The 12,643-nt window shown below is 41.7% G+C and overlaps 1 protein-coding gene across 1 annotated transcript in view; it reads left to right on the plus strand.

Moving 5' to 3' along the window:
* RHOBTB1 (Rho related BTB domain containing 1) overlaps positions 1 to 12,643 on the plus strand; it is a 63,415-nt gene that overhangs the window by 14,990 nt on the left and 35,782 nt on the right. The window contains exons 2-3 of the mRNA XM_081104978.1: positions 8,766 to 8,967; positions 9,326 to 9,429. Of these exons, the coding sequence (XP_080961104.1) occupies positions 8,776 to 8,967; positions 9,326 to 9,429 (296 nt within the window). The 5' untranslated portion in view covers positions 8,766 to 8,775. The remainder of the gene's footprint in view (positions 1 to 8,765; positions 8,968 to 9,325; positions 9,430 to 12,643) is intronic.

The raw sequence follows: 12,643 nt of genomic DNA on the forward strand, positions 1-12,643 counted from the left end.
ATGAGTCACACAGATGTCCCTCAAGGTGTTCCTCTCACCGACTGCAGGCTTAGCCACATGCTGCTGCTTTCGAGGCCACGGGCTTAATGATCATTCATCAGAGAAAGCTGAGTGCAAGTTCTCTGCCAGACCCAGGTGGAAGTTTCCCTAAGGAGAGTGGCTGTACTTTTATATTCTATTGAACTAATGTTTACTGAAAGCCACATATGGCCAACCACTAAGAAAGATTTGAGGATTTAACAATAACAGTTTCTGTTGTAAAAAATGTATGATCTTGGAGTCGTTAAAGCAAAATACATATGAGCACAATTGTCAATATTACAACACAGAATTTTATAAGTACAGTATAAAGGATGCATGTTTTAAGTGCATCTTCTTCCAAAACATGTGTCTATCCACTTTGCTTCATCTCTGCTGATTCCACCCTGGTCCATGCCACCATCCTTTCCCTCCCGGAGAATTTGGGAGCATCCTACCTGGTCCTTCTGCCACTGCTCAGATTCCCCACAGCGAGTTCTCCACACAGCAGTCTCAGTGATATCAGTGGTACTACTAAAAAGCAAATCAGAACCTGGTACTCCTTTGCCTGCAGCAATTCAGTGGCTTCTCACTGACATAAGAATAAATCCATTTATTTAAATCCATCTATTCTCATTTAGAATAAAATCCAAACTCCTGACTGTGGCTTGAAAGGCAAGGTATGACCTAGCGGCTAGGTCCTAGTCCCACCTGCCTTTCTGACCTTCTGTCTCACCAGTCCCGCTCCTTCTAGCTATTCTGGGCCTGCTTCCTTTCCCATCTCATGGCTGGGCCTTCTTATTCTTCCAATAGCAGGAATATGGGGCTTCCTCATAGAGACTGCCCTTGACTTCCCAGCAAACTCCCGCCCATTAAGTTCTCCCACAGCACCCTTTCATTTTTCTTCAAGTTACATATCAAGTATATGATTTCATCTACTTGTTTAGTTGTCTCTCCCCACCTGACTCTGAGGTCCGTGAGGGTAAGAGCTACACCTGGATTGTCCACTACTATACACCTGTAGGCCTGGCTCAGTCTATATTTCTTTTTTTAAAATATATTTTTATTGATTTCAGAGAGGAGGGGAGAGGGAAAGAGAGATATAAACATTAATGATGAGAGAGAATTGATCAGCTGCCTCCTACACACCCCCTACTGGGGATCGAGCCTACAGCCTGGGCATGTGCCCTTGAACAGAATCGAACCCAGGACCCTTCTGTCTGCTGGCTGACACTCTATCCACTGAGCCAAACCGGATAGGGCAATCTACATTTCTTTAATTAAGACTGCCTGAGTCCTAAAGGACAATTCCAGGATCAGGGCATGAGAAAGGGCATTTGAGCAGAAGTTATGGCAAAACAAAGTCACCAAAGGACAGTTTACATGGCATGTTTGTAGTTGGAAGTAGAACAGTGTGGTTTATTTTGGTGGTTTTGCAAACTGCCCTAGAACTTTTATGCATGTTTAAGCTAATTTTTTTTTTATCTGTTCTTTACTTTTCAATTGGGGCAGCAAGTTGCAGTGGGTAGGTAGAAAGCTTCTTTCTAATCCTGGCTCGCTTTCCCCACTGACATTGAGTTTAAAAAAACTAGTGAGAGCATGAGTTCCTGTAGGTCTCCATTATCACAGGGCTCTGGCAGGATAATGAGTGAATGTTCAAAAACAGCACCTCTGAATTACTTGCATTCCTGGACTTCTATGCAGTGTCCTTTCTGTTATTTAATCTCTTCTCTTTTCTGTTTTAATCAAAACTTTCAACTGAAAAAAAAAATAGTTTTGCTTTGAATGATGAAAAGAAATTTGATCCTAGAGCTATATTTCTATGAAGTTTTGATTTAGGAAAGCCCAGCCCAACCCTGCCTGTCTCTTTCCCAGCTCTGGACCCATTCTCCATTCCAGCGGAGATGTTTATGTTATGTATAAAGCGGCTCCTGCCTGCCTGGGACTGGTGATTAAGAGCTCAGAATAATCAAATCTGCACAGTTGAAACTTGGCTGTTGGCTATAGTTATTATGCAACGCTTAACATTTCCCTTTTGTTTCTGTCAATAATATAAAATTCTCAGTTTTTCTTTCAGAAGGAGCTCTTGAAATACACTAAAACTTGTTCCAGTAGTATTTTTTAATGATCAAGTTAAGTATATGCATTTTGGACAAGAAAATTTAGTGGCTGTACAATAGTATTGTTCAAACTGTCTACGTGAACAGCTGCACGGAGCTGAAAATACAAAGGCCACTCTGTGAGCCTTAGATTCTTGTCTTTAAGCAGATTGCTCACCATGCCTTGATTAAAATAGCAAATATCACAAGAAGTACAGCAAAAGTGATGATAAGAGGCAGCATATTCCAACTGTAGGGTAATTCTGAACAATTAGGAGACGTGTAATGAGATGTCTTAGACAAATGGTAAACATTTTTCTGCCCACTCTCCCTAATATCTGAATTTCTAATATTAGAAGAGACTCACACCTCACCTTAATTCAAATTGTGGCCCTGTACTAAAGTGCACCTCTCCAGAGCAAGCAGGAGTAGCTTGCGTTTCATCAGCCACAGTGCCCCTGAATTATTAAAGTATGGGGCCAGGACTCTTTGATGGTCATCTAGCCATAGTGTGATTGAGGGAGTGAATGTGTCTGACACTTCCTGAGAGCCCATTTCTTAAGAGAGGAACAGGACACCATGAAGGCCTTTAACTCAAGGAATGAAGGTGGGGATGGGGTACCGCCATAGGAAGAGAAAAGATGTGAAGAGGAGGCCAGGGCAGCTAAGGTCACATGACTATGTTACTCTTCTGCCCATAGTTGTCCCCAGCAGACAGTCACAAATTGGGGGACCTATAGACCAGACTAAACAGTAAGAGAAAGCTATACAGAAGAGGGGTATTGCATACTCATAGATTCCAAGCACTTCAGCACAGAGTAGCACCCCAGAAACACTTGATGATTCATTAAGTGCATGAGATGGGCACTTTGCAGTATAGCCCAGGAAAAATAAAAAGCTCACAAAACTCCATTCCATGATTGCTAATTCAGGAAAAAATGAGTGTGGATATGTGTTTGCCTTTGTGATTGCTTCTCCTAGAATCATTTATTGGTGCAAAGGAGAAAGTAAATTAGTCTGTATGGAGGCGAGGCAGTTAGGGAAGCATTTTAGAAGAGGTCATATCTGAATAAGTTTTTAAGGAATGAATAGAATTTGCCAGGCAGACAAGGAGTGGTAGAGGGTTGGCCGAGGGAATGATATATGGAAAGGCACTGAGTAGCAAACATTCAGAATTTGGGAAGCCAATTTGTGTGGCTAAATCATGCAATATTCGTTTCCTATATCTGCTATAACAAATCACCAAAAATTTAGCAGCTTAAAACAACACAGATTTATTATCTTGTAGTTCTGGAGGTCAGAAATCGGACCAGTTTCTAGAGTTCACCTGCACTCCTTGGCTCATGGCCCTGTCTTCCATTTTCAGAGCCAGCAATGTAGCATCTTCATATTTCTCCCTGACTCTGACCTTCTTACTCCTCCTTCCACATGTAAAGGGCCCTTGTGACTATATTGGGCCTTCCCCCAATAATCCTATATAATAAAAGCCTAATATGCTAAGTGTCCGGTCATCCGCTCATCTGTTCAACCAATCAAAGAATAATATGCTAATGATATGCTAAGGCCGCTCAACCACTCACTATGACGTGCACTGACCACCAGGGGGCAGATGCTCCAACTGGTAGGTTAGCTTGCTGCTGGGGTCCAGCCGATCAGGACTGAGCGAGACAGGCCAGAAACGCCCTGGAGCCCTCCCACGGTCCCTCCCCAGCTGGCCAACCTCCCGCATCCCTCCCCAGCCCCAATCGTGCACCGGTGGGGTCCCTCGGCTTGGCCTGTGCCCTCTCACAATCCAGGACCGCTCGGGGGATGTCAGAAAGCTGGTTTCAGGCCGATCCCACAGGCCAGGCCGAGGGACCCCACTGGTGCATGAATTCATGCACCGGGCCTCTAGTTGAAGATAATCTCCTTGTAGTAAGGTCAACTGACTAGCAATCTTAATTTTATCAATCCCCCTAATTCTACCCCATGCCATGTAATGGGACATGCTCATAGGTACCAGGACAAGGATATCTTTGAGGGACCATTATTCTGCCAACCACACATGCAGTGCAGTACAAGGTGTTAAAGGTGATGATGAAGAGAGAAGTTAGCATGAACCTGTCAACCCCAGGTGGAAAATACCATACATCCATCCATATCAGGCCTCATTATCAGGGGCCTATAACCTGGTATTTGTGGGGGGTTTTGATGGAGGAGTCAATATGCTGGAGTTTTTCCTTAGGTATGTTTCAGTTAACAAGTGTATGTTTGCTGCATAACAAATCACCCAAAATTTGGTGGCTTAAAAATACAATCTATTCTCATGATTTTGTGAGATTAGATGATAGCCTCAGTACAGCATTCCAACAGCAAGAAGGTGGAGGTGCAGGGATTCTGGACCCCTCACAACATCACTACCACATTCTTTTGGGTTTGGCCAAGGAGTCACAAGGTGAACTCATATTCAAGAGGACAGGAAATAGATTCCATGTCTTGATGAGAGTTGCTGCAGTGGCCATACTTCATCTAGCACAAGTTGTGAAGGTAGGAATTTTTGCTCAGAGAGTAGGATTTTGAAATTTGAGATTTCAGAGGCAAAATGTTTCTGGATGACAATATCAGGCACATGACCAAAAGTATGAATGGCTCATTAGAGTGTGGCAGATATCACTGGTGTTGAAGAGGTAAAGAAACTGTGAGGCTAGAGTGTGGGGTGCATCATCTTGTGGACCCAACAAGGGTTGATGGTGATGGTGAATGTGGAGGAGGGACCTGAGGTTCAGGAGATGACAGTAATAATGCCATGGGCAGATGTGGGATAATCAAGCCAGATGGGGCTAATTAATAGCCAGAAAATCATAACCACTGTGTTCTAAGTCAGCCTATGGATGGTGGGCACTGCACCCAGAGCAATAGCCACCATGTACCACCTATTTGTCATCTTCCACATTGTCTTATTCACCTGCCAGTCTTCTAAAAAACATACCACTTCTGATTTCCAGAGTGTGCAGGTAGATCCTTCAGTTATTTTAACTTCAGCATCTGTGCCCTGAAGATTCAGAGAAAGTGTGATATGAACTTCAAGTCAGTTTTGAGTAAGAAGACTACAAAGCTGCCATAGTATCAGGTTACCAATGTCAGTTCTTCTAAGTTTTCTTTCTCTTTTATACTTTCCTTATCTCTTCAGATATGTATCTAAAGGCAAAAGGGTATCTGCACAGATCTGCATGATATATGGTGCTGAAATTTATTAACAGTGCTAAATGAATACTATTTATTATTCTCATGCCAGGTAAATAAAGATCAGAAACCAGATAGTCATTATCCAGATGGTCCCAAGAGCGCATTCAACCATAAGAGTGCCAGATATGAATAAATTAGAGCCCCTAACACGTAAAGGAAAATAAAATTGCATATTTTTATAATTACCACCATAGATAAATGCTCATTTGTTTATATGTAACAGATGAACAACCAGTTTACAACAATACATGTGTAGCATGAGTTTACATCCTTGTGACTTCATGCCCTTAAAATGCTTTTTAGATTACGACAAAATAAATTTCTACCCAAAAGAAAAGACCTTCAGTATTTGAAAATCCAGAAAACCGTTCCTGAAAATTAAATTCCATGTCTAAAGTGAGTGACCTAGGCTATGAATATTTAATTCCTGCCTTTTATTTCCCTTATATGCTGTCCCCTTTGCACAAGGTTCAGCACCTTTGGCAGTCACTTCGGTTTCTAGCAGATTGCTAGAGATTAGAGGACTCACTGATGTTACTCTCACCTTTGACACAGAAATTCTTTTAAGGACTGTGCATGAGATGTGTCTATAAATAAGTAATGATATTTTTGTAATCATAGCCTTAATATAAAGCTGGGAAAGCTTTGGCCCCCTCAAAGTAGTGTCCTGAAAAAACTACACAGCTATTCCACCAAAACTGCCATGTTTCAAATTACTGGGGGAGAGAAGATTACTCTTTTGGAGCTGCTATCAGAGCTACTTTGCAAGCCAACAAGAAAACCAATTCTATTTTTTTTTTCATATCTCAATTTTGACGAAATTCAAGCATTCCTCAAATTTTAGGGATTGGCTCTCTATGACTTTTAGTTATCTAAAACAGCGGTCGCCAACTGGTGGTCCTTGAACCACTGGTGATCTGTGAGGTCCTAAAGGTTGGTGACCACTGATCTAAAACATAAAATAAAATTCACTCTCAAAAAAGTGAGGTTTTCCTTCCATCTCTTAGGACATTCCAAATAATATAACTCAGTTTCCAGAGTGTGAGGCTCTAAATGGAACCTGTTTTTCTGGCATAGGCTATCCCATGCTAATATCCCCAAAAACTTATAAAGACTATTAAGAAGTGTTACCATTCTCATTCCAGAATCTAGAAATGCCTCCTAAAAATATTTTTAAGCTACCTTTCTAATTCTGTTATCTTTTAGGTAACTATATCCTTCTCCCTACCCAAAACCTTTTCTGCCTTCTCTGTATATGGTCACCTATGCTCCATCTTGTATTTCCATTCTGTGTTTTTCAGTAACTTACCCTTTAATTGCTCTTCTATACTATATCCATCCCTTTTATAGATCTTTGTGCAAAATCAAGTGTATGATTTTGCATCTAATTCTGGTCTTCCACCTGACTCAATTTTTCTGTCATGTAAAGGCATTCATCTTCGGGATCATGATTATAATTTTTGAAGGCATCCGTGTGTCGGGGACTGAAAACAACAGTTCACCTAATCCTCACAACAACCTCAGTAGATTCCCACCTCACAGATAAGGAAGCTGAAGCTCACAAAGAGGAAATAATTTGCCAAGTCAATGACTGCAAAATGGGGACAAGGATTCAAACTCACATCCATCTAAGGCAGGGATTTCTCAGCCTCGGCACTATGACATTTGGGGCAGCACTGTGACATTTTGTTGAGGGAGCTGTACTGTGCATTCCACTATGTTTAGCAGTATTTCTGGCCTATGCCCACTAGAAGCCAGTAGCACTCCCCCAACCCCATGTGACAACCAAAAATATCTCCAGACATTGCTAAATGTTCTCTACTTAAGACCCACTGATCTAATGCCAAAGTCATGCTTTTGCCATCTTATACTATTAAGTATGGAACAAGTAAAACCATAGAATGTTGAGGCTAGATTTTAAAGCGATAAATAGTAGGAGTTACCACACCTGGCTGATCTTCAGAATTGGAGATTTCTTTTCCCACCCGAGACCATCAGAACAGCATTTGCCAGGTGAGGGGCAGGTATCTATATATTTTAAGCCCTTCCATTGTGTAGGAGCCACAAATCAGGTCCTAACCTCTTTACACATCTGTTCCATCACACATCTATTCCATTCCCATCAAATAATTCTTCAGCCTCTGGTCTGTCACCTCTTGTAATGGTGTTACAGGAGACAAGTTCATGTCCAGATGGTCCAAACTGAAAATGCATTCTTCTTCATGTTCTTTCTTCTATCTCTCCCTCTATTCTCTTACTCTCATACTAGGCAAATGGTCACTTTTCTCAAATCAGTTGACTTAAACACTTATAGAGTCCCCATTACGTATCAGGTCCTACAATTTCTTTACCATTATGGCCATTAAAACCATTATTGGCTCTTTAAAAATGATCCTATAACCAGTGTTCTCAGTTTAACAATAGATTTCCTCAAAAGGGCAGTTCTATTTCATTAAAATCTTAAAGTCTTAAAATGGTTGGCTGTCCATCTGGTCTCTCCCAGGAAGCAGTCTGCTCTGCCTTTTGTGGAGGCTCTGATGCGGAAAGCAGAGCTAGCAGCTGCCCTTCCTCTTCCTCTTGAAAGATCGTCAGTATTTGAAAATCCAGAAAACCAGGTCAGCAACTCTCTTTAAACTTGTTCTGATGGTTTCAGGAAAACTCCAAAGTAGTTCCTCATCCTGGTAAAATCATTCTTTACCAAATGTTCCAGATTTCTTGATGAAAACACAGAAAGGAGAATAAAATATATATTGCTTAATGGTGCCCCTCTTGGGAATATATTTTTATGAACTTGATTAATAAAAAGAAATAAATGGATAAATATAAAAAGTTAATTCTGTTCATGTGTCAAGTCATAAAATTACAATTCACTCTCCAGTGATGTTGGGTAGTGCTGTCTGCTTGCACTTTGGAGTCTCTAAGTTACCACGATCGCTGAGAACCTATAGAAAACTGCTTTCCAGCAGGAGATCGTGGGTCATTGGAAGACTGTGATGGTATGGGCGCTAGTACGGCCACGGCAGCCTCTGCCCTCATGTCTCAGGCTAACCTGCAGGTGATGAGTCTCTCGCGGTCAACATGAGTAGCTGGTGAGCTATAAATGTGCCCCAGCAGCTGACCCGTCTGGATGGATCTCCAGTAGGCGGGTTGTGTTTAGAGAAAACCAAGGAGAAAATAACATGTTAACCAGAATAAACCGTTTGGGGTCAAAATAACAATCCGGTGTTTTTGTACTTGTGTGAGATATAAAAAGAAAACTTGGGTTTCACTTAGGCTTAGTATAAACTTCCAAACTTCTTGCTTATGCTTGGTTACCTCCAAAGCAGTTCCTGGACCAAGAGAAAACTGCCTGAACCCCTCAGGTCTTTGATTGCCCTGGAAAGCCCTGGTGTCTTTAATGTGGTATCTACTCTCTTCTTACAGGGTTTTATAAATGGACACTGACATGGACTACGAAAGGCCCAACGTTGAAACCATCAAGTGTGTGGTCGTGGGAGACAACGCCGTGGGGAAGACGCGCTTGATCTGTGCCAGAGCATGTAACACAACGCTAACGCAGTATCAGCTGCTGGCCACCCATGTACCAACCGTGTGGGCAATTGACCAGTACCGCGTCTGCCAGGAGGTAAGATGTACAGAGTTTCTTTAGAGTCCTCAGGGCACATCACTGCTACTGACTGTCCGACTTTAAAGGGAGGGAAGGGGCAATTTGTACATTCGAAATAGAACTAGCATTTGTAGTACCATAAGAGAAAACAAAAGCAAAACGCAAATTTGGGAGGATGGCTATGGGATCCTGAATGAGGTGGGTTTGAGTCATGTGATTCCAGGAGGAGAACTGAGCTGAGGTGAAGTCCTGTTAGGGGGAGTGAGAAAACTAAATGCAAGCAAGTCGGGTGGGCATTGAGGGGTGCTGACCCAGACATCCTTCCCTGGGGAGCCTTTGGGTGCCACTGAGCATGGATGCTCTCTCTCCTCCGCAGGTTTTGGAACGTTCCCGGGATGTTGTTGATGAAGTGAGTGTTTCTCTCAGGCTTTGGGACACTTTTGGCGATCATCACAAAGACCGGCGCTTTGCATATGGCAGGTAAACCAGGACTGTGCAGCGCCGTTGAGCTTGAATGCAGTTTCCTTTCCCAAACCCACAGCTGCTTCATAACTCTACAAAAAACCCACATCATATGGCCTTGAAATGTGTTGGGTTCTGCACTGTGTCTAAGAAAAGACCAAAAAAAAAAAAAAAATAACGAAAACAAAAAAACAACAACCCACAACCCAAAATGACGTTGTTTCCTGTTGTCAAGAAAAGCTGTGTGTCTGGCCACCCTGTTCCTCCCAGGAAGTACTTGACTAAAAACAACCAGAGTGCTAGTTAAATGGGGATGTTTGCAAGACGAGGATTCTTTGTGCCCTCAGCCTAGGGCTGCTTTGACTGCTGTTTTCCTGGGTAATGCTTTATTTGCCTTCTGTTAAAATGTTTTAAGTTTTCGTAGCACATGACCACCTCAGTTCTAAAGGTCTCTGTGGTCTTTTCATGACCATATTTGCAGAGTCGGATGTTATTTGCTTTGGGCTTTGTTATCTGAAAAGTCTATTACTTTTATGTGAAGGTCATTTTTAAAAAGAAAGAAAAACATCTCTGAAGTCCTTCACAAGACACATTTCCAAAATGAACTGAAGCATTAATATATATTTTTCAGTAAAAAAGAAAAAGAAAAAAGAAAGCGAAGAAGGGAATGTTCACTAAAGGAAAGCTTAATCTGGAAGGACATGAGAAAGAATATGCCTTAAAATATTTAGCAACTGCTTGTCACCAAAATTCCAACAGAGTCTTCATGACCCTCACTTTAAGCCTATCGTAGAGAATGTGTCATCCCTATCAAAATCCAGATAAGGAGATCTTCTTACCCCTTAATTATAAATTAACACCTTTCATTTTAAGTTTAGAATTTAGGTTTTGTGGATCAGCTATCCCTTGTCAAAATCAAACATGGTGTTACCTCACAGGGTTGAACTATTTAGCTACTCCAAACACGGGAGTTGCTCCTTGGTATTGAGGTAAGCGTTTCTGAAAGTCCCTTCTATCCCTTCAAGCCAGTAGCTCTCTAACCTCTGAGCACACTTCTACTGGCATTTCTCCAAGTGGCCTCAAGTACTGAGTAAGCCGCTGAGAAGCCGTTCACACACTGAGAGAATCTGCAATTTAGACAGGTTTGTTCAAGGGGATTCGGAAAGAGGCGTATGAAAGTAAAGCTTTAACTTTAACAAAAATTTTTGGTATCAAGGTCTTTGAACTTAATATTCAGCATCATGGATACTTGTCTTCTCCTTAATTTTTGTTTTGTTGTTTTTTCTTTCCAGGATGTTCTTGATTTTTTATCTTAGTTGCCATGTTAGGTTTTTCCCATGTTAGTTTGTTTCTTTTGTACAATTATTACACACACACACACACACACACACACAGTAATGAACCTGCTTATAAGTACTATGCAGTCACATTTGTAATATCTATGGTTTCAGGGAAGCATAATAACACGATGACTTGAAGCAAAGTAAGAATAGACATGGTAAATTTCAAAGGACTGTTTATATATACCCCACTTCTAACAAAGTGTTGTGAGAATGATGGGCCTAATGTGAGCCTGCTGAGACTTTGGGTTTTGCTTCTGTAGGCTGGTTCAATACCTCAGTGGTTTGCTGCCCCCTTGAAATTTTTATGCTTTTAAAAACATGAATTTTAACTTGGGTCCACGGTGTAAAAGTTGCATGTGGTCCTGTAAGGGCTGCTTCATTATCGTGTGAGGTTCCTGCTTAGGATTGATGGAATGGCACAGTAGCCTTCATTGACCTAATATTCACAGGCATCTACATCGGGTCTCCCCCGGCTCCCTGATGTGTCTGGGGTCATTTTACCATTTGTCATACCTGTGCTTACTCACCAACAAAAACAAGCTGCTCTTTCATATGACTCCGGAAGATCAAAGTGCATTGTTCTGCTCCCTTGTCTGTCTGCCGGGTTTGGTTCTATCAACTGTAACCAGGTCCCCCTTGGATGGAAACAGGACATGCTTTCCAAGCCAAGTCCAATTCTCCGAACAACACACGGGGCTTCAGGAAACAGTCCTGTGTTTCTGGCCCAGCTCTCCATGGGCCTCACGTTATGCGCATGTTTGTACCTTGACTTCCTCTGTCTTTTCCAATTCTCCACAGCCTCCCGGCATCCTGCACAGGCCCCACTATGGGTAAAAAACAAACACAAGTGCTGTCCTGTCTTGGATTCCAGCATCTTTCTATAAATGATAAAAATGTAATACCCTATGGATGCAGCACCAAAGTATTACAGTTTATGGAAAATTCTGATAGTAATAGGAGTTCTTTTATTTATTATTTTTTAACATATTTTTATTGCTCTCATGGATGAAAGGAGAGGGAGAGAGATATAGAAACATCAGTGATGACAGAGAATCATTGATCGGCTGCCTCCAGCATGATCAGGGATCGAACCCGCAACCCAGGCCTGTGCCCTGACCGGGAATTGAACTGTGAACTCAATGCTCAACCACTGAGCCACTGCAGCTGGGCAGGAGTTTCTTTTATTCAGTCTAAGGCTCTGACCACTGCATTTAATGGCTATGTGAAAGTTGTTGAATTTCTTTATGGCTTTTATTTTTAGCTTTATATCATTCGTGAAGGAGAAAAATCCTAATTACAGTTCCTGACAATCAGTTTGGTTTGCAAGTCTATTTTTTGACTGATGTTTTTACTATGCTTGGTGTGAATTGCAAGTCAGTGAGATGTGATATATTCCTTATACTTGGAAATGTATTTGAAACCTTTTTGAAGTAATTCATTTGATTCTTGTGGTGACAGTGAGAGAAACCAGATTCCTACCAAGAGAAACCAGATTCCTACCAAGAGTCCTACTTGCACCAAACTAGTTAATAATTTGCCCCCTCAAACATTCTTTGTCATGGACAAGCAGAGTGGATCCTGGGGACACGGGGTGGGGGCGGGGCGTGGTGTCAGTCTGCTAACTTTAATCTGTAGTTTTACTAGCACAGTAAAACTATAACCAGAATGGCATTGCTCTTTTTTTATGATAGTCAACTATTCAACCCATTTATTTTTAGCCAACTAGAATAATAGCAGAATAATAGCCCTAATTTATCCAAGGCCTATAATGCGCCAGTCAAAATATTTGATGCCTTGCCAACATTAACTTTGTTCATCCTTTTAAGAACCCTAGGAGGCAGAGGTTATTTGCAGGCTGCATACAATTGAGTCGAGTTGTGTCCCTTCAC

Source organism: Myotis nattereri (genome assembly GCF_964212035.1).
Source record: "Myotis nattereri genome assembly, chromosome: 13".
In the NCBI taxonomy this organism is placed as follows: domain Eukaryota; kingdom Metazoa; phylum Chordata; class Mammalia; order Chiroptera; family Vespertilionidae; genus Myotis; species Myotis nattereri.